General features: G+C 55.3%; 1 protein-coding gene across 1 annotated transcript in view; it reads right to left on the bottom strand.

Annotated features, from left to right (window-relative positions):
- Nucleotides 1-20,255, bottom strand: part of LOC140410154 (vacuolar protein sorting-associated protein 37C-like) — a 39,010-nt gene that overhangs the window by 4,520 nt on the left and 14,235 nt on the right. Inside the window, exon 2 of the mRNA XM_072498115.1 lies at nucleotides 13,803-13,885. Within this exon, the coding sequence (XP_072354216.1) occupies nucleotides 13,803-13,885 (83 nt within the window). The remainder of the gene's footprint in view (nucleotides 1-13,802; nucleotides 13,886-20,255) is intronic.

The raw sequence follows: 20,255 nt of genomic DNA, 5'->3' as shown, positions 1-20,255 counted from the left end.
AGGGGCGCAGAGAGGGGCGCGCACGCGCAACGAGAGAGAGGGCAGCGCCCCGAGAGAGAGGGCGCGCACGATGAGAAGAGGGCGCGCACGAGAGAGAGGGCGCGCACGAGAGAGAGGGCGCGCACGAGAGAGAGGGCGCGCACGAGAGAGAGGGCGCGCACGAGAGAGAGGGGCGCGCACGAGAGAGAGGGCGCGCACGAGAGAGAGGGAGCCGCACCGAGAGAGAGGGCGCGCACGAAGAGAGAGGGCGCGCACGAGAGAGAGGGCGCGCACGAGAGAGAGGGCGCGCACGAGAGAGAGGGCGCGCACGAGAGAGAGGGCGCGCACGAGAGAGAGGGCGCGCACGAGAGAGAGGGCGCGCACGAGAGAGAGGGCGCGCACGAGAGAGAGGGCGCGCACGAGAGAGAGGGCGCGCACGAGAGAGAGGGCGCGCACGAGAGAGAGGGCGCGCACGAGAGAGAGGGCGCGCACGAGAGAGAGGGGCGCGCACGAGAGAGAGGGCGCGCACGAGAGAGAGGGCGCGCACGAGAGAGAGGGCGCGCACGAGAGAGAGGGCGCGCACGAGAGAGAGGGCGCGCACGAGAGAGAGGGCGCGCACGAGAGAGAGGGCGCGCACGAGAGAGAGGGCGCGCACGAGAGAGAGGGCGCGCACGAGAGAGAGGGGCTGCGCACGAGAGAGAGGGCGCGCACGAGAGAGAGGGGCGCGCACGAGAGAGAGGGCGCGCACGAGAGAGAGGGCGCGCACGAGAGAGAGGGCGCGCACGAGAGAGAGGGCGCGCACGAGAGAGAGGGCGCGCACGAGAGAGAGGGCGCGCACGAGAGAGAGGGCGCGCACGAGAGAGAGGGCGCGCACGAGAGAGAGGGCGCGCACGAGAGAGAGGGCGCGCACGAGAGAGAGGGCGCGCACGAGAGAGAGGGCGCGCACGAGAGAGAGGGCGCGCACGAGAGAGAGGGCGCGCACGAGAGAGAGGGCGCGCACGAGAGAGAGGGCGCGCACGAGAGAGAGGGCGCGCACGAGAGAGAGGGCGCGCACGAGAGAGAGGGCGCGCACGAGAGAGAGGGCGCGCACGAGAGAGAGGGCGCGCACGAGAGAGAGGGCGCGCACGAGAGAGAGGGCGCGCACGAGAGAGAGGGCGCGCACGAGAGAGAGGGCGCGCACGAGAGAGAGGGCGCGCACGAGGAGAGAGGGCGCGCACGAGAGAGAGGGGCGCGCACGAGAGAGAGGGCGCGCACGAGAGAGAGGGCGCGCACGAGAGAGAGGGCGCGCACGAGAGAGAGGGCGCGCACGAGAGAGAGGGCGCGCACGAGAGAGAGGGGCGCGCACGAGAGAGAGGGCGCGCACGAGAGAGAGGGCGCGCACGAGAGAGAGGGCGCGCACGAGAGAGAGGGCGCGCACGAGAGAGAGGGCGCGCACGAGAGAGAGGGCGCGCACGAGAGAGAGGGCGCGCACGAGAGAGAGGGCGCGCACGAGAGAGAGGGCGCGCACGAGAGAGAGGGCGCGCACGAGAGAGAGGGCGCGCACGAGAGAGCGAGGCGCGCACCGAGAGAGAGGGCGCGCACGAGAGGCCGCACGAGAGAGCGCGCGCACGAGAGAGAGGCGCGCACGAGAGAGAGGCGCGCGCACGAGAAGAGGGCGCCACGAGAGAGGCGCGCACGAGAGAGCGAGCGCACGAGAGCCGCGCACGAGAGAGCGCGCGCACGAGAGAGCGCGCGCACGAGAGAGCGCGCGCACGAGCGCGCGCACGAGAGAGGCGCGCACGAGAGAGCGCGCGCACGAGAGAGCGCGCGCACGAAGAGAGCCGCACGAGAGAGCGCGCGCACGAGAGAGCGCGCGCACGAGAGAGCGCCGCACGCGAGCGCGCGCACGAGAGAGCGCGCGCACGAGAGAGCGCGCGCACGAGAGAGCGCGCGCACGAGAGAGAGCGCGCTCACGAGAGAGAGCGCGCACGAGAGAGAGCGCGCACGAGAGAGCGCGCCACGAGAGCGCGCGCACGAGAGAGAGCGCGCACGAGAGAGAGCGCGCACGAGAGAGAGCGCGCACGAGAGGGAGCGCGCACGAGAGGGAGCGCGCACGAGAGGAGCGCGCACGAGAGAGAGCGCGCACGAGAGGAGAGCGCGCACGAGAGAGAGCGCGCACGAGAGAGAGCGCGCACACGAGAGGAGCCCTGAGAGCGCGCACGAGAGAGAGCGCACGAGAGAGGCGAGAGAGCGCGCGCACGAGAGAGCGCGCGCACGAGAGAGCGCGCGCACGAGAGAGCGCGCGCACGAGAGAGCGCGCGCACGAGAGAGCGCGCGCACGAGAGAGCGCGCGCACGAGAGAGAGCGCGCGCACGAGAGAGCGCGCGCACGAGAGAGCGCGCGCACGAGAGAGCGCGCGCACGAGAGAGCGCGCGCACGAGAGAGCGCGCGCACGAGAGAGCGCGCGCACGAGAGAGCGCGCGCACGAGAGAGCGCGCGCACGAGAGAGCGCGCGCACGAGAGAGCGCGCGCACGAGAGAGCGCGCGCACGAGAGAGCGCGCGCACGAGAGAGCGCGCGCACGAGAGAGCGCGCCGCACGAGAGAGCGCTGCGCACGAGAGAGCGCGCGCACGAGAGAGCGCGCGCACGAGAGAGCGCGCGCACGAGAGAGGCGCGCGCACGAGAGAGCGCGCGCACGAGAGAGCGCGCGCACGAGAGAGCGCGCACGAGAGCGCGCACGAGAGAGCGCGCGCACGAGAGAGCGCGCGCCACGAGAGAGCGCGCGCACGAGAGAGCGCGCGCACGAGAGAGCGCGCGCACGAGAGAGAGCGCGCGCACGAGAGAGCGCGCGCACGAGAGAGCGCGCGCACGAGAGAGCGCGCGCACGAGAGAGCGCGCGCACGAGAGAGCGCGCGCACCGAGAGAGCGCGCGCACGAGAGAGCGCGCGCACGAGAGAGCGCGCGCACGAGAGAGCGCGCGCACGAGAGAGCGCGCGCAAGAGAGAGCGCGCGCAAGAGAGAGAGAGAGAGCACGAGAGAGAGAGAGAGAGCACGAGAGAGAGAGAGAAAGCACGAGAGAGAGAGAGAGAGAGCATGAGACAGGCAGATAGCGAGTGTGACAGAGAGAGAGAGCGAGCGCACACGGGATTTCACAGGGAGACTCAGGGGGATCATTCTCAAGTTGCTCAGATACCAACCGCCTCACATAAATGTAGAATGAACCGCAAATCAGGATAAGACAAACGACTTCCTCTGGTCAGGGACTGTAGAGAAATGGGGCCAAAAACAGCCAGTGTGTATGTGCATTGCCACAGAAATTATAGTAATAATCGCTTGTCACAAGTAGGCTTCAGCAAAGCGACTGTGAAAATCCCCTAGTCGCCACGATCCGGCGCCTGGTTGGGGAGGCCGTTACGGGAATTGAACCCGCGCTGCTATATTACAAGCCAGCTGTTTAGCCCACTGTGCTAAACCAGCAGAGCAGGAACCGTCTCTTCCGGCGGCGGGCATGAAATGAGTGGTTGCACACAGGGCAGCTCCTGCTTGAAGCGTTGCTTTCGGCTCTTTTCAGACGTGTTGGGGGTAGATTCAGCAGCGGAGTGTGTCGGGGACGACATCCTCCCCTGGATGGACATGTTGACGGGCTATCAGGTCCAGCTGAAAACAGTGCAGAGTTGGAGGAGACTTGTGGCGCAGAGAGTGGGGTGGAGCAGCCGCAGCAATGATTGGGCGATGCTTTGTGACAAGGAGAAGATTCTGCGGTGGGCCTAGGCAAAACTGGTCTGTGAACAGGCGGGGTGAGAGAGACCGGATTTCAGGATATCAATATCAGGGCTTTGGTCAGGATGTGAGCGGAGTTCAACAAGGCCAAGGCAGTGCTGTCCCGGCGACAGATTCAATTTGGGTGTTGTACCCAGTCACACACATCCGTGGGCCACAATGCATGGGTGGAACTTGACAGGGTAGAGATTAGAGGTAGGATACGTTGCACTTGACATTGGCAGGGAGGGTGCAGGTGGGAAAGATGAATGTGCTGCCAAGGTTCCCATCTTACTTTCAGTCCTTCCTGATTTTCCTTCCTAAGGCCTTTTCCCAGAACGTGGAGGCGCTGGTCTTGGATTTTGTGGGGGCAGGGAAGGTGCCGAGGATGAGGAGGGCCTTGGTGCAAAGGCAGAGGCAAGGAGCGGGGTTGGCGCTCCAGAATCTGATACACTACTACTGGGCAGCGATTGTGGGGAAGAGGAGGCGTCGGCGGGGGAGGGTGGGCAGCGATTGTGGGGAAGGGGAGGCGTCGGCGGGGGAGGGGGTCGACTATTAAGATCCGGAATCAGACTTCCGGGTGCGGCGATGACCAGCTGAGTCGCACGTTTCGGCAGCTCCCTGTGAAACGGACTTTTGGGCTCTTGATAGGAGCCCCAACGGCAATTTTGACGGCTAAAAACACTGTGCGGTAAACCAGAAGGGAATCCCCCCTGGATACGGATGGAAAAAGGAGGAGAGAGTGGCCAGATTGCAGTGGATCCTTTAGAACAGCGGCAAGGAAGGCAAGCAAAAACCAAGATGGCGTCGGAAGGTGGCAGTTTAACATGGGGCCCTGAACAACAAGAGTTCTTGAAATGCTGCGTGGAAGAGATAAAAAAGGAAATGAAGAAAGAGCTGTTGGCCCCGATACTACAGGCGATCGAAGGGCTAAAGGAGGAACAAAAGACCCAGGAGCGGGAGCTTCGGGTCGTGAAGGCAAAGGCAGCCGAGAATGAGGACGATATACAGGGCCTGGTGGTGAAGACGGAGACGCAGGAGGCACATCAGAAACGATGTGTGGAAAGGTTGGAGGCACTGGAAAACAACGCAAGGAGGAACAACCTGAGGATTCTTGGTCTTCCTGAAGGTGTGGAGGGAGCGGACGTCGAGGCATATGTGAGCACGATGCTGCACTCGTTAATGGGAGCGGAGGCCCCGGCGGGTCCGTTGGAGGTGGAGGGAGCATACCGAGTGATGGCGCGAGGACCGAGAGCAGGAGAAATTCCCAGAGCCATAGTGGTGAGATTCCTCCGTTTTAAGGATAGAGAAATGGTCCTTAGATGGGCGAAGAAAACTCGGAGCAGTAAATGGGAGAACGCGGTGATCCGCGTTTATCAAGACTGGAGTGCGGAGGTGGCGAGAAGGAGGGCGAGCTTTAATCGGGCCAAGGCGGTGCTTCACAAAAAGAAGATAAAATTTGGAATGCTGCAACCGGCAAGACTGTGGGTCACATATCGAGGGAGGCACCACTACTTTGAGACGGCGGATGAAGCGTGGACTTTTATTGTGGAAGAAAAACTGGAATGAGCGGGTTATTAAAAAGAACGTTCGAACAAAGTGGTGGGGCGAATGTGGGGAGCAAAGGGGGGTTTTATGTACTAATCCTGCGATGTGATAACTTTTCTCTCTCCCACAGGTGGTGATGGGGGGAGGAGGGGAGGTGGAGGAGATGGGGCGTTGGCCATTGGGGGCAGGGCCAAGGGAGAAGCGCGGGCTTGGTTCCCGCGCTATGATAATCATGGCGGGAATAGAGAAGCAGGAAGGAGGGGGCGTCGCACGGTGCGAGCCGAGGTCACGGGGGGAAGCTGAGGTCAGCCAGAGTTTGCTGACTTCTGGGAGCAACATGGGGGGAGTAATTACGCTAGCGGGGGATCTAGCGGGGGGGGTGGGAGGGGGGAATTACTGGGTTGCTGCTGCTGGGGAGAGGGGGGAGCTGGTATGGGAGAGGATGGGCGGGGGGGCACCGCCTGGGGGAGATACAGCTGCGTGGGAACCGGGTGAGGAGCTGGAAAAAGGTGATGGCTAATCGACAAGGGGGGGGGGGGGTAGGAAGCCCCCCAACTCGGCTGATCACGTGGAACGTGAGAGGGCTGAACGGGCCGATAAAGAGGGCACGGGTACTCGCACACCTTAAGAAACTTAAGGCAGATGTGGTTATGTTACAGGAAACGCACCTGAAACTGATAGACCAGGTTAGGCTACGCAAAGGATGGGTGGGGCAGGTGTTCCATTCGGGGCTAGATGCAAAAAAACAGGGGGGTGGCTATATTAGTGGGGAAGCGGGTAATGTTCGAGGCAAAGACTACAGTGGCGGATAACGGGGGCAGATACGTGATGGTGAGTGGCAAACTACAGGGGGAGACGGTGGTTTTGGTAAACGTATATGCCCCGAACTGGGATGATGCCAATTTTATGAGGCGGATGCTAGGACGCATTCCGGACCTAGAGATGGGAAAGCCGATAATGAGGGGAGATTTTAATACGGTGTTGGAACCAGGGCTGGATAGGTCGAAGTCCAGGACTGGAAGGAGGCCGGCAGCAGCCAAGGTGCTTAAAGATTTTATGGAGCAGATGGGAGGTGTAGACCCGTGGAGATTTAGCAGACCTAGGAGTAAGGAGTTCTCGTTTTTCTCCTATGTCCATAAAGTCTACTCGCGAATAGACTTTTTTGTGCTGGGTAGGGCATTGATCCCGAAGGTGAGGGGAACGGAGTATACGGCTATAGCCATTTCGGATCACGCTCCACACTGGGTGGACTTGGAGATAGGGGAGGAAACAGGAGGGCGCCCACCCTGGAGAATGGACATGGGACTAATGGCAGATGAGGGGGTGTGTCTAAGGGTGAGGGGGTGCATTGAAAAGTACTTGGAACTCAATGATAATGGGGAGGTCCAGGTGGGAGTGGTCTGGGAGGCGTTGAAGGCGGTGGTTAGAGGGGAGCTGATATCAATAAGGGCACATAAAGGGAAGCAGGAGAGTAAGGAACGGGAGCGGTTGCTGCAAGAACTTTTGAGGGTGGACAGACAATATGCGGAAGCACCGGAGGAGGGACTGTACAGGGAAAGGCAAAGGCTACATGTAGAATTTGACTTGCTGACTACAGGCACTGCAGAGGCACAATGGAGGAAGGCACAGGGTGTACAGTACGAATATGGGGAGAAGGCGAGCAGGTTGCTGGCACACCAATTGAGGAAAAGGGGAGCAGCGAGGGAAATAGGGGGAGTGAGGGATGAGGAAGGAGAGATGGAGCGGGGAGCGGAGAGAGTGAATGGAGTGTTCAAGACATTTTATAAAAAATTATATGAAGCTCAACCCCCGGATGGGAGGGAGAGAATGATGGGCTTCTTGGATCGGCTGGAATTTCCCAAGGTGGAAGAGCAGGAAAGGGTGGGACTGGGAGCACAGATCGAGGTAGAAGAAGTGGTGAAAGGAATTAGGAGCATGCAGGCGGGAAAGGCCCCGGGACCGGATGGATTCCCAGTCGAATTCTATAGAAAATATGTGGACTTGCTCGCCCCGGTACTGACGAGGACCTTTAATGAGGCAAAGGAAAGGGGACAACTGCCCCCAACTATGTCTGAAGCAACGATATCGCTTCTCTTAAAGAAGGAAAAGGACCCGCTACAATGCGGGTCCTATAGACCTATTTCCCTCCTAAATGTAGATGCCAAGGTCCTGGCCAAGGTAATGGCAATGAGAATAGAGGAATGTGTCCCGGGGGTGGTCCACGAGGACCAAACTGGGTTTGTGAAGGGGAGACAGCTGAACACGAATATACGGAGGTTGTTAGGGGTAATGATGATGGCCCCACCAGAGGGAGAAACGGAGATAGTAGTGGCGATGGATGCCGAGAAAGCATTTGATAGAGTGGAGTGGGATTATTTGTGGGAGGTGTTGAGGAGATTTGGTTTTGGAGAGGGGTATGTTAGATGGGTGCAGCTGTTGTATAGGGCCCCAGTGGCGAGCGTGGTCACGAATGGACGGGGATCTGCATATTTTCGGCTCCATAGAGGGACAAGGCAGGGATGCCCTCTGTCCCCATTATTGTTTGCACTGGCGATTGAGCCCCTGGCGATAGCGTTGAGGGGTTCCAAGAAGTGGAGGGGAGTACTTAGGGGAGGAGAAGAGCACCGGGTATCTTTGTATGCGGACGATTTGCTACTATACGTGGCGGACCCGGCGGAGGGGATGCCAGAAATAATGCGGATACTTGGGGAGTTTGGGGATTTTTCAGGGTATAAATTGAACATGGGGAAAAGTGAGTTGTTTGTGGTGCATCCAGGGGAGCAGAGTAGAGAAATAGAGGACCTACCGTTGAGGAAGGTAACAAGGGACTTTCGTTACCTGGGGATCCAGATAGCTAAGAATTGGGGCACATTGCATAGGTTAAATTTAACGCGGTTGGTGGAACAGATGGAGGAGGATTTCAGGAGATGGGATATGGTATCCCTGTCAATGGCAGGGAGGGTGCAGGCGGTTAAGATGGTGGTCCTCCCGAGATTCCTCTTTGTGTTTCAGTGCCTCCCGGTGGTGATCACGAAGGCTTTTTTTAAAAGGATTGAAAAGAGCATCATGGGTTGTGTGTGGGCCGGGAAGACCCCGAGAGTGAGGAAGGAATTCTTACAGCGTAGCAGGGATAGGGGGGGGCTGGCACTACCGAGCCTAAGTGAGTATTATTGGGCCGCTAATATTTCAATGGTGAGTAAGTGGATGGGAGAGGAGGAGGGAGCGGCGTGGAAGAGATTAGAGAGGGCGTCCTGTAGGGGGACTAGCCTACAGGCTATGGTGACAGCCCCATTGCCGTTCTCACCGAGGAACTACACCACAAGCCCGGTGGTGGTGGCTACACTGAAGATTTGGGGACAGTGGAGACGGCATAGGGGAAAGACTGGAGCCTTGGGGGGGTCCCCGATAAGAAACAACCATAGGTTTGCCCCGGGGGGAATGGATGGAGGATATGGAATGTGGCAAAGAGCAGGAATAACGCAACTGAAAGATCGGTTTGTGGATGGGAAGTTCGCGAGTCTGGGAGCGCTGACCGAGAAATATGGGTTGCCCCAAGGGAATGCATTCAGGTATATGCAACTGAGGGCTTTTGCGAGGCAACAGGTGAGGGAATTCCCGCAGCTCCCGACACAAGAGGTGCAGGACAGAGTGATCTCAAAGACATGGGTGGGGGATGGTGAGGTGTCAGATATATATAGGGAAATGAGGGACGAAGGGGAGACTATGGTAGATGAACTAAAAGGGAAATGGGAAGAAGAGCTGGGGGAGGAGATCGAGGAGGGGCTGTGGGCAGATGCCCTAAGCAGGGTAAACTCGTCGTCCTCGTGTGCCAGGCTAAGCCTGATTCAGTTTAAGGTATTACACAGGGCACATATGACTGGAGCACGGCTCAGTAAATTTTTGGGGGTGGAGGATAGGTGTGCGAGGTGCTCGAGAAGCCCAGCGAATCATACCCATATGTTTTGGTCATGCCCGGCACTACAGGGGTTTTGGATGGGGGTGACAAAGGTGCTTTCAAAAGTAGTAGGAGTCCGGGTCGAACCAAGCTGGGGGTTGGCTATATTTGGGGTTGCACAAGAGCCGGGAGTGCAGGAGGCGTGAGAGGCCGATGTTTTGGCCTTTGCGTCCCTAGTAGCCCGGCGCAGGATATTGCTAATGTGGAAAGAAGCCAAGCCCCCGGGGGTGGAGACCTGGATAAATGACATGGCGGGGTTTATAAAGCTAGAGCGGATTAAGTTCGTCCTAAGGGGGTCGGCTCAAGGGTTCACCAGGCGGTGGCAACCGTTCGTCGAATATCTCGCAGAAAGATAGACGGAATGGGAAAAAGAAGGCAGCAGCAGCAGCCCAGGATCGGGGGGGGGAGAAGAGGAGGAACCAGAAGGACTCTCAGGGTTGTTAATATATACTGTATAGTATGTATAGGTCGTTGCTACAGATAATTATATATTGGACTGTTAAATTATATTTTTGGAGAGTGTTACTTGTGACAAGGCAGTTGCCAATTAGGGCTAGTTTTCATTTTTGTTATTTATTATTTATTCATTTTTTGTTTATAAAATAGGTCATTGTTATTTGTGTTGTTATAATATTGTGTAAAGGATGCACAATGTACTGTGTTGGTTGACCAAAAATGTTCAATAAAATATTTAATAAAAAAAAAAAGATCCGGAATCAGTTGATGAGGCACTTTAAGCTGGGCACCACTGTATGGGAACCATAGGTATAAGCCAGGAGGGATGGATGGGATAAACAGACGGTGGAAGGAGGAGGGGTTGAAGCAGGTCAGGGATCTATTCTCGGAGGGGAAATTCACTGGGTGGGATGAGCTACGGGAGAGATTGGAGTTACCGATGGGAAAGGAGTTTAAGTACTGGCAGGTGCGGATCTGTGCACGCAAGGAACTACCGACGTTCCCCCAATGAACGGAGTACACGCTGCTGGAGAAGTTGCTGCTCCCGGATAAGGTGGGGGGAGGGCAGGATCGGGGACATACAGGTGGTTGGGAGAGCAGGCTAAGGTGCTGGTGGAAAGGATTACGTGGAAATGGGAGGGGGAGTTGGGGAGGGAGATAGGATGAGGGTTCTGTTGTGAAGCGATGTGGTGAGTGAACTTGACTTCCTCCGTGATTCAGTTTAAAGTGGTGCGCAGGGTACACCGTGGGCTGGGCTCAGATGAGTGCCTCCTTCCCAGGGGGAAATGGATGGATGGATGGGAGAAGTGTGGGCGGGGGGGGGGGGCAGCGAATCACGTTCACTCGTTCTGGGGTTGAGAGACATCGGATAGCTTCTGGGAGGCGCTGTTTGAGACCTTATCAAGGATAATGGGGGGCCTGAGATGAAGCAGGATCCTATGGGGGTGATCTGCAGGGTCTCGGAGGTGCCCGAGCTGCTGAAGGGGAACGGGGCTAATGTTGCGGCCCCTCAAACTTGCTATGCCGTTCAACTAGATCACAGTTGATCATCTACCCTGTATACCACATTCCCCGAACTATCCCCCATATTTCCTGATGCATCTCGTATCCGTCTGTCTTGAACATACTCAACAACGGAGCTTCCACAACCCACCAGGATCGAGAATTCCAAACGTTCACCACCCGCCGAGTGAAAAGATTCCTCATCCTCAAGTGCTAAATGGCTGGTCCCCTGTTCGGAGACCGTGATCCGCTGATTCGAGATCGCCCAGGCCAGGTGAAGCTCCCTTCCTGTGTCGGTCGACACTATCGAACTCCCCTCAAGAATGAGATCGCCGCTCTTTCCTCCCGCCATCCCAGGAATCAGTCTGGCGACGATCCGCTGCACTCCCTCCACGGCAAGCGTAGCCTTCCCTGGGCAAGGGGGCCTAAACTGTACACAACGTGCCTGCGTGCTCTCGCCAAGGTTCGATAGAATTGAAGCAAAGGCACCTTTTACCGCTGGACTCAAAGCCCCTCGGGGTGAAGGCCAACCTACCATCTTGCCTTCCAAATTGGCTTGCTGCACTTTCATGTTAGCTTTCAGCAACTCATCAACAAGGAGATCCAAGTCCCATTCGGCACCAATTCCTCCCGGCCCCTCTGCTCCAGGAATAGAACGCCCTCTACCCACACCTTTGCATCCACCCCTTAGACAACACACACAGCGATCCATCTTTACCTCCCTGTTATGTACGTACACGCGCACACGCACGTTATTTCCTTTGCTTCCATTTCTTTTATTCGTTTTGGCTCGTGGACCAATAATTGAGATATACTTTTGATGTTGAGTGGAGGAAGTAGAGGACGCAGAGGTTCAGACAGCGTGCCTGCTGCAACACTGTGTGCTCAAGTTTTGTATTTGCGAAGGGAGAACTCGGACTTTTCGGTACTCAGCAGACTGGAGGGAATCGGTTCAACTGGTTAACTGGCAACCGGTGGGCTGGCCAGGGACAGTGTTCTGCTCGACAACTGTCAGCGATTGTTTCCTGCCAGGTGATTAATTCAGAGAGAGCCTGCCAGGAGCCTCTAGGCCCTCTCGAGGAGCTGTGTTTTCTCCCTCGCTCTGCTGCCAGTTGCCTGCGGTCTCTGTGAGTCTGCACTGAAGGCCATTACCAGCCGCCGGAAAAGTACCTACGGCCTAACCCAGAGAAAGAAAATAACTGGAAGACATCCATCTGAATCAAGGATTGTTCTATTTCATTATTTCTCTTTCCTTTCCACCATCCTCTCCCTGGTGTGTGTGTGTGTGTGTGTGTGTGTGTGTGTGTGTGTGTATACACGTGCATGTACAGGTATACACATGCATGTACAGGTGCACACCCACACATACGTGCGCATACAAATGCACGTATAGGTGCACACCCACACATAGAAAATACAGCACAGAACAGGCCCTTCGGCCCACGATGTTGTGCCGAACCTTTGTCCTAGATTAATCATAGATTAGCATTGAGTTTACAGTGCAGAAGGAGGCCATTCGGCCCTTTGAGTCTGCACCGGCTCCTGGAAAGAGCACCCTACCCAAATCAACACCTCCACCCAACACCAAGGGCAATTTTGGACACTAAGGGCAATTTATCATTGGCCAATTCACCTACCCTGCTCATCTTTGGACTGTGGGAGGAAACCAGAGCACCCGGAGGAAACCCACGCAGACACGGGGAGGACGTGCAGACTCCGCACAGACCGTGACCCAAGCCGGAATCGAACCTGGGACCCTGGAGCTGTGAAGCATTGTGCTATCCACAATGCTACCGTGCTGCCCTTAAGAACAAATAAATCTACACTATATTATTTTACCGTAATCCATGTACCTATCCAAAAGCTGCTTGAAGGTCCCTAATGTTTCCGACTCAACTACTTCCACAGGCAGTGCATTCCATGCCCCCACTACGCTCTGGGTAAAGAACCTACCTCTGATAGCCCTTCTATATCTTCCACCTTTCACCTTAAATTTATGTCCCCTTGTAATGGTTTGTTCCACCCGGGGAAAAGTCTCTGACTGTCTACTCTATCTATTCCCCTGATCATCTTATAAACCTCTATCAAGTCGCCCCTCATCCTTCTCCGTTCTAATGAGAAAAGGCCTAGCACCCTCAACCTTTCCTCGTAAGACCTACTCTCCATTCCAGGCAACATCCTGGTAAATCTTCTTTGCACCTTTTCCAAAGCTTCCACATCCTTCCTAAAATGAGGCGACCAGAACTGTACACAGTACTCCAAATGTGGCCTTACCAAAGTTTTGTACAGCTGCATCATCACCTCACGGCTCTTAAATTCAATCCCTCTGTTAATGAACGCGAGCACACCATAGGCCTTCTTCACAGCTCTATCCACTTGAGTGGCAACTTTCAAAGATGTATGAACATAGACCCAAAGATCTCTCTGCTCCTCCGTATTGCCAAGAACTCTACCGTTAACCCTGTATTCCGCATTCATATTTGTCCTTCCAAAATGGACAACCTCACACTTTTCAGGGTTAAACTCCATCTGCCACTTCTCAGCCCAGCTCTGCATCCTATCTATGTCTCTTTGCAGCCGACAACAGCCCTCCTTACTATCCACAACTCCACCAATCTTCGTATCGTCTGCAAATTTACTGACCCACCCTTCAACTCCCTCATCCAAGTCATTAATGAAAATCACAAACAGCAGAGGACCCAGAACTGATCCCTGCGGTACGCCACTGGTAACTGGGATCCAGGCTGAATATTTACCATCCACCACCACTCTCTGACTTCTATCGGTTGCCAGTTCGTTATCCAACTGGCCAAATTTCCCACTATCCCATGCCTCCTTACTTTCTGCATAAGCCTACCATGGGCATGCATGCACAGGCACACATCCACAATGCATGTATAGGCGCACACCCACACATGTGCACACACGTACATTTACAGACACCACACATGCATACACACACGTGCATGTACAGGCACGGATGCACACATGTGCGCACACATGTGCGCACACATGTGCAGGCGCACACCACACATGCGTGCACACATGCACATACAGGCACACACTGACATGTACACGTGCACAGACACACACGCGCACACGTGAAACAATAGAAGTCACTTACTTCAGACTCCTCCTCCACCTTGGCTCCCTCTGCTTGCAATGCCGACAGCAGAAAATCTGTATTTGACGCATCTGAAATGCTGTCTGCAAAAGTCAAAGCACATAAAAATGTTGAAAAAAATAAAAACTTCTATGCTGATTTAATTTATAGCGGCCGTCCTCTTGTGCAATAACCTGCCCCTCGCTGCCAGAGAGACCGCGCGCGTAATGAAAACCGCACGGAACTGCGTTTGACCCAAACTGGTGTGAATCGAGTTTGGGGAAGGCACGAGTTAAACGATGTGGCCACACAGGCAGACAGATTGTCTGCTCTCCTCTTCCCTATTTAGGGTAAGATGGGAGTCTACAAGCACCATCTTTGTGCTGCTGTTAATGCTCCACACGATCCACCACCCAGCCCATCGACACCGCCTTCTATCCCGCCCTGCCTCATCTATTGATTGGGGCTGGTTCGGCACAGTGGGCTAAATAGCTGGCTTGTAATGCAGAACAAGGCCGGCAGCGGGTTCAATTCCCGTACCAGCCTGCCCGAACAGGCGCCGGAATGTGGCGACTAGGGGCTTTTCACAGTAACTTCATTGAAGCCTACTTGTGACAATAAGCTATTATTATTATCCCCCATTAAATACATCTCCAACCTTTCCCTGTGGGAGCCAGTTTCACATTCCCGCTGCCCTCTGGCTAAATACAATTCTCCTGATTTCCCCACCATTATTAGCGACTGCATTATATTCCATGCCCCTCTATTTCTGCCTCTCCCACAATGCTACGACCACCCTGTAGCATTCCTTCACCATTTTAAAGAGTGACATGGGGAACTGAACACAGCACTCACAATGCGCTGCCGGAAACGGCTGTCGAAACACGGTCAATACTGATTAGAAATGGAAAACAGACGGATTGTTAAGCTATGGGTGCAGAGCAGGTTGGGACTAATCGCATAATTCCTCCAAGGTGCAAGCACAGCTCAATGGGCTGAAGGGCCTCACTACGCTGTATGACTCCATCACGTGCCACTTTTCAACCTTCTCCTTCCTGGAGAAAAGCACCTCTGCCGGTTCAATCAGCCCACCTTCTCTCGTTTCCAATAACGTGGCCATAACCACACAGTGACTCCCAATGTGATACGGAGACAGGAACTGTGCACAGTGACTCCCAGTGTGATACAGAGACAGGAACTGTGCACAGTGACTCCCAGTGTGATACGGATACCGGGACTGTGCACAGTGACTCCCAGTGTGATACAGAGACAGGAACTGTGCACAGTGACTCCCAGTGTGATACAGAGACAGGAACTGTGCACAGTGACTCCCAGTGTGATACGGAGACACGAACTGTGCACAGTGACTCCCAGTGTGATACAGAGACCGGAACTGTGCACAGTGACTCGCAGTGTGATACGGAGACAGGAACTGTGCACAGTGACTCCCAGTGTGATACGGAGACAGGAACTGTGCACAGTGACTCCCAGTGTGATACAGAGACAGGAACTGTACACAGTGACTCCCAGTGTGATACGGAGACAGGAACTGTGCACAGTGACTCCCAGTGTGATACGGAGACAGGAACTGTGCACAGTGACTCCCAGTGTGATACAGAGACCGGAACTGTGCACAGTGACTCCCAGTGTGATACAGAGACAGGAACTGTGCACAGTGACTCCCAGTGTGATACGGAGACAGGAACTGTGCACAGTGACTCTCAGTGTGATACAGAGACAGGAACTGTGCACAGTGACCCCCAGTGTGATACAGAGACCGGAACTGTGCACAGTGACTCCCAGTGTGATACAGAGACAGGAACTGTGCACAGTGACTCCCAGTGTGATACAGAGACAGGAACTGTGCACAGTGACCCCCAGTGTGATACGGAGACCGGAACTGTGCACAGTGACTCCCAGTGTGATACAGAGACAGGAACTGTGCACAGTGACTCTCAGTGTGATACAGAGACAGGAACTGTGCACAGTGACCCCCAGTGTGATACAGAGACAGGAACTGTGCACAGTGACTCTCAGTGTGATACAGAGACAGGAACTGTGCACAGTGACCCCCAGTGTGATACAGAGACCGGAACTGTGCACAGTGACTCCCAGTGTGATACAGAGACAGGAACTGTGCACAGTGACTCCCAGTGTGATACGGAGACACGAACTGTGCACAGTGACTCCCAGTGTGATACAGAGACCGGAACTGTGCACAGTGACTCCCAGTGTGATACAGAGACCGGAACTGTGCACAGTGACTCCCAGTGTGATACAGAGACAGGAACTGTGCACAGTGACTCCCAGTGTGATACGGAGACACGAACTGTGCAAAGTGACTCCCAGTGTGATACAGAGACCGGAACTGTGCACAGTGACTCCCAGTGTGATACAGAGACAGGAACTGTGCACAGTGACTCCCAGTGTGATACAGAGACAGGAACTGTGCACAGTGACTCCCAGTGTGATACAGAGACAGGAACTGTGCACAGTGACTCCCAGTGTGATACAGAGACAGGAACTGTGCACAGTGACTCCCAATGTGATACAGAGACAGGAACTGTGCACAGTGACTCCCAGTGTGATACAGAGACAGGAACTGTGCACAGTGACTCCCAGTGTGATACAGAGACAGGAACGGTGCACAGTGACTCCCAGTGTGATACGGAGACAGGAACTGTGCACAGTGACTCCCAGTGTGATACGGAGACAGGAACTGTGCACAGTGACTCCCAGTGTGATACAGAGACCGGAACTGTGTACAGTGACTCCCAGTGTGATACAGAGACCGGAACTGTGCACTGTGAATCCCAGTGTGATACGGAGACAGGAACTGTGCACAGTGACTCCCACTGTGATACAGAGACAGGAACTGTGCACAGTGACTCCCAGTGTGATACAGAGACCGGAACTGTGCACAGTGACTCCCAGTGTGATACAGAGACCAGAACTGGGCATAGTGACTCCCAGTGTGATACGGAGACTGGAACTGTGCACAGTGACTCGCAGTGTGATACAGAGACCGGAACTGTGCACTGTGAATCCCAGTGTGATACAGAGACCGGAACTGTGCACAGTGACTCCCAGTGTGATACGGAGACTGGAACTGTGCACAGTGACTCGCAGTGTGATACAGAGACCGGAACTGTGCACTGTGACTCCCAGTGTGATACTGAGACCGGAACTGTGCACAGTGACTCCCAGTGTGATACGGAGACCGGAACTGTGCACAGTGACTCCCAGTGTGATACAGAGACCGGAACTGTGCACTGTGACTCCCACTGTGATACGGAGACAGGAACTGTGCACAGTGACTCCCAGTGTGATACGGAGACAGGAACTGTGCACAGTGACTCCCAGTGTGATACGGAGACAGGAACTGTGCACAGTGACTCCCAGTGTGATACAGAGACCGGAACTGTGCACAGTGACTCCCAGTGTGATACGGAGACAGGAACTGTGCACAGTGACTCGCAGTGTGATACAGAGACCGGAACTGTGCACTGTGACTCCCAGTGTGATACTGAGACCGGAACTGTGCACAGTGACTCCCAGTGTGATACAGAGACCGGAACTGTGCACAGTGACTCCCAGTGTGATACGGAGACAGGAACTGTGCACAGTGACTCCCAGTGTGATACAGAGACCGGAACTGTGCACAGTGACTCCCAGTGTGATACGGAGACCGGAACTGTGCACAGTGACTCGCAGTGTGATACAGAGACCGGAACTGTGCACAGTGACTCCCAGTGTGATACTGAGACCGGAACTGTGCACAGTGACTCCCAGTGTGATACAGAGACCGGAACTGTGCACAGTGAATCCCAGTGTGATACAGAGACCGGAACTGTGCACAGTGACTCGCAGTGTGATACGGAGACAAGAACTGTGCACAGTGACTCCCAGTGTGATACAGAGACAAGAACTGTGCACAGTGACTCCCAGTGTGATACAGAGACCGGAACTGTGCACAGTGACTACCAGTGTGATACGGAGACAAGAACTGTGCACAGTGACTCCCAGTGTGATACAGAGACCGGAACTGTGCACTGTGACTCCCAGTGTGATACGGAGACTGGAACTGTGCACAGTGACTCCCAGTGTGATACGGAGACAGGAACTGTGCACAGTGACTCCCAGTGTGATACGGAGACAAGAACTGTGCACAGTGACTCCCAGTGTGATACAGAGACCGGAACTGTGCACAGTGACTCGCAGTGTGATACAGAGACCGGAACTGTGCACAGTGACTCGCAGTGTGATACAGAGACCGGAACTGTGCACAGTGACTCCCAGTGTGATACAGAGACAGGTACTGTGCACAGTGACTCGCAGTGTGATACGGAGACCGGAACTGTGCACAGTGACTCCCAGTGTGATACGGAGACCGGAACTGTGCACAGTGACTCCCAGTGTGATACAGAGACAGGAACTGTGCACAGTGACTCCCAGTGTGATACGGAGACAAGAACTGTGCACAGTGACTCGCAGTGTGATACGGAGACAAGAACTGTGCACTGTGACTCGCAGTGTGATACGGAGACAAGAACTGTGCACTGTGACTCCCAGTGTGATACAGAGACCGGAACTGTGCACTGTGACTCCCAGTGTGATGCGGAGACCGGAACTGTGCACAGTGACTCCCAGTGTGATACGGAGACAAGAACTGTGCACAGTGACTCCCAGTGTGATACGGAGACAAGAACTGTGCACAGTGACTCGCAGTGTGATACGGAGACAAGAACTGCGCACAGTGACTCGCAGTGTGATACGGAGACTGGAACTGTGCACAGTGATTCCCAGTGTGATACGGAGACAAGAACTGTGCACAGTGACACCCAGTGTGATACGGAGACTGGAACTGTGCACAGTGACACCCAGTGTGATACAGAGAGAGGAATTGTGCACAGTGACTCCCGGTGTGATACGGAGACTGGAACTGTGCACAGTGACTCGCAGTGTGATACGGAGACTGGAACTGTGCACAGTGACTCCCAGTGTGATACGGAGACAAGAACTGTGCACAGTGACTCCCAGTGTGATACGGAGACCGGAACTGTGCACAGTGACTCCCAGTGTGATACAGAGACCGGAACTGTGCACAGTGACTCCCAGTGTGATACAGAGACCGGAACTGTGCACAGTGAATCCCAGTGTGATACGGAGACCGGAACTGTGCACAGTGACTCGCAGTGTGATACGGAGACCAGAACTGTACACACTGGCTCCCAGTGTGGTACGGAGACAGGAACTGTGCACAGTGACTCCCAGTGTGAAACGGAGACAGGAACTGAGCACAGTGATTCCCAGTGTGATACGGAGACAGGAACTGTGCACAGTGACTCCCAGTGTGATACGGAGACAGGAACTGTGCACAGTGACTCGCAGTGTCATACGGAGGCCAGAACTGTACACAGTGGCTCCCAGTGTGGTACGGAGACAGGAACTGTGCACAGTGACCCCCAGTGTGATACGGAGACAGGAACTGTGCACAGTGACCCCCAGTGTGATACGGAGACAGGAACTGTGCACATTGTCTCCCAGTGTGATACGGAGACAGGAACTGTGCACAGTGACTCCCAGTGTGATACGGAGACCGGAACTGTGCACAGTGACCCCCAGTGTAATACGGAGACAGGAACTGTGCACTGTGACTCCCAGTGTGATACGGAGACAAGAACTGTGCACAGTGACTCGCAGTGTGATACGGAGACAAGAACTGTGCACTGTGACTCCCAGTGTGATACAGAGACCGGAACTGTGCACTGTGACTCCCAGTGTGATACGGAGACTGGAACTGTGCACAGTGACTCCCAGTGTGATACGGAGACAAGAACTGTGCACAGTGACTCGCAGTGTGATACGGAGACAAGAACTGTGCACAGTGACTCCCAGTGTGATACAGAGACAGGAACTGTGCACAGTGACTCGCAGTGTGATACGGAGACAAGAACTGTGCACAGTGACTCCCAGTGTGATACAGAGACAGGAACTGTGCACAGTGACACCCAGTGTGATACGGAGACTGGAACTGTGCACAGTGACACCCAGTGTGATACAGAGAGAGGAATTGTGCACAGTGACTCCCGGTGTGATACGGAGACTGGAACTGTGCACAGTGACTCGCAGTGTGATACGGAGACTGGAACTGTGCACAGTGACTCCCAGTGTGATACGGAGACAAGAACTGTGCACAGTGACTCCCAGTGTGATACGGAGACCGGAACTGTGCACAGTGACTCCCAGTGTGATACAGAACCCGGAACTGTGCACAGTGACTCCCAGTGTGATACAGAGACCGGAACTGTGCACAGTGAATCCCAGTGTGATACGGAGACCGGAACTGTGCACAGTGACTCGCAGTGTGATACGGAGACCAGAACTGTACACACTGGCTCCCAGTGTGGTACGGAGACAGGAACTGTGCACAGTGACTCCCAGTGTGAAACGGAGACAGGAACTGAGCACAGT

The sequence above is a fragment of the Scyliorhinus torazame genome, chromosome 4 (assembly GCF_047496885.1).
Source record: "Scyliorhinus torazame isolate Kashiwa2021f chromosome 4, sScyTor2.1, whole genome shotgun sequence".
Classification (NCBI taxonomy): domain Eukaryota; kingdom Metazoa; phylum Chordata; class Chondrichthyes; order Carcharhiniformes; family Scyliorhinidae; genus Scyliorhinus; species Scyliorhinus torazame.
Note: the sequence above shows the minus strand (reverse complement) of the source record. Positions and strands in the feature narration are given on the sequence as shown.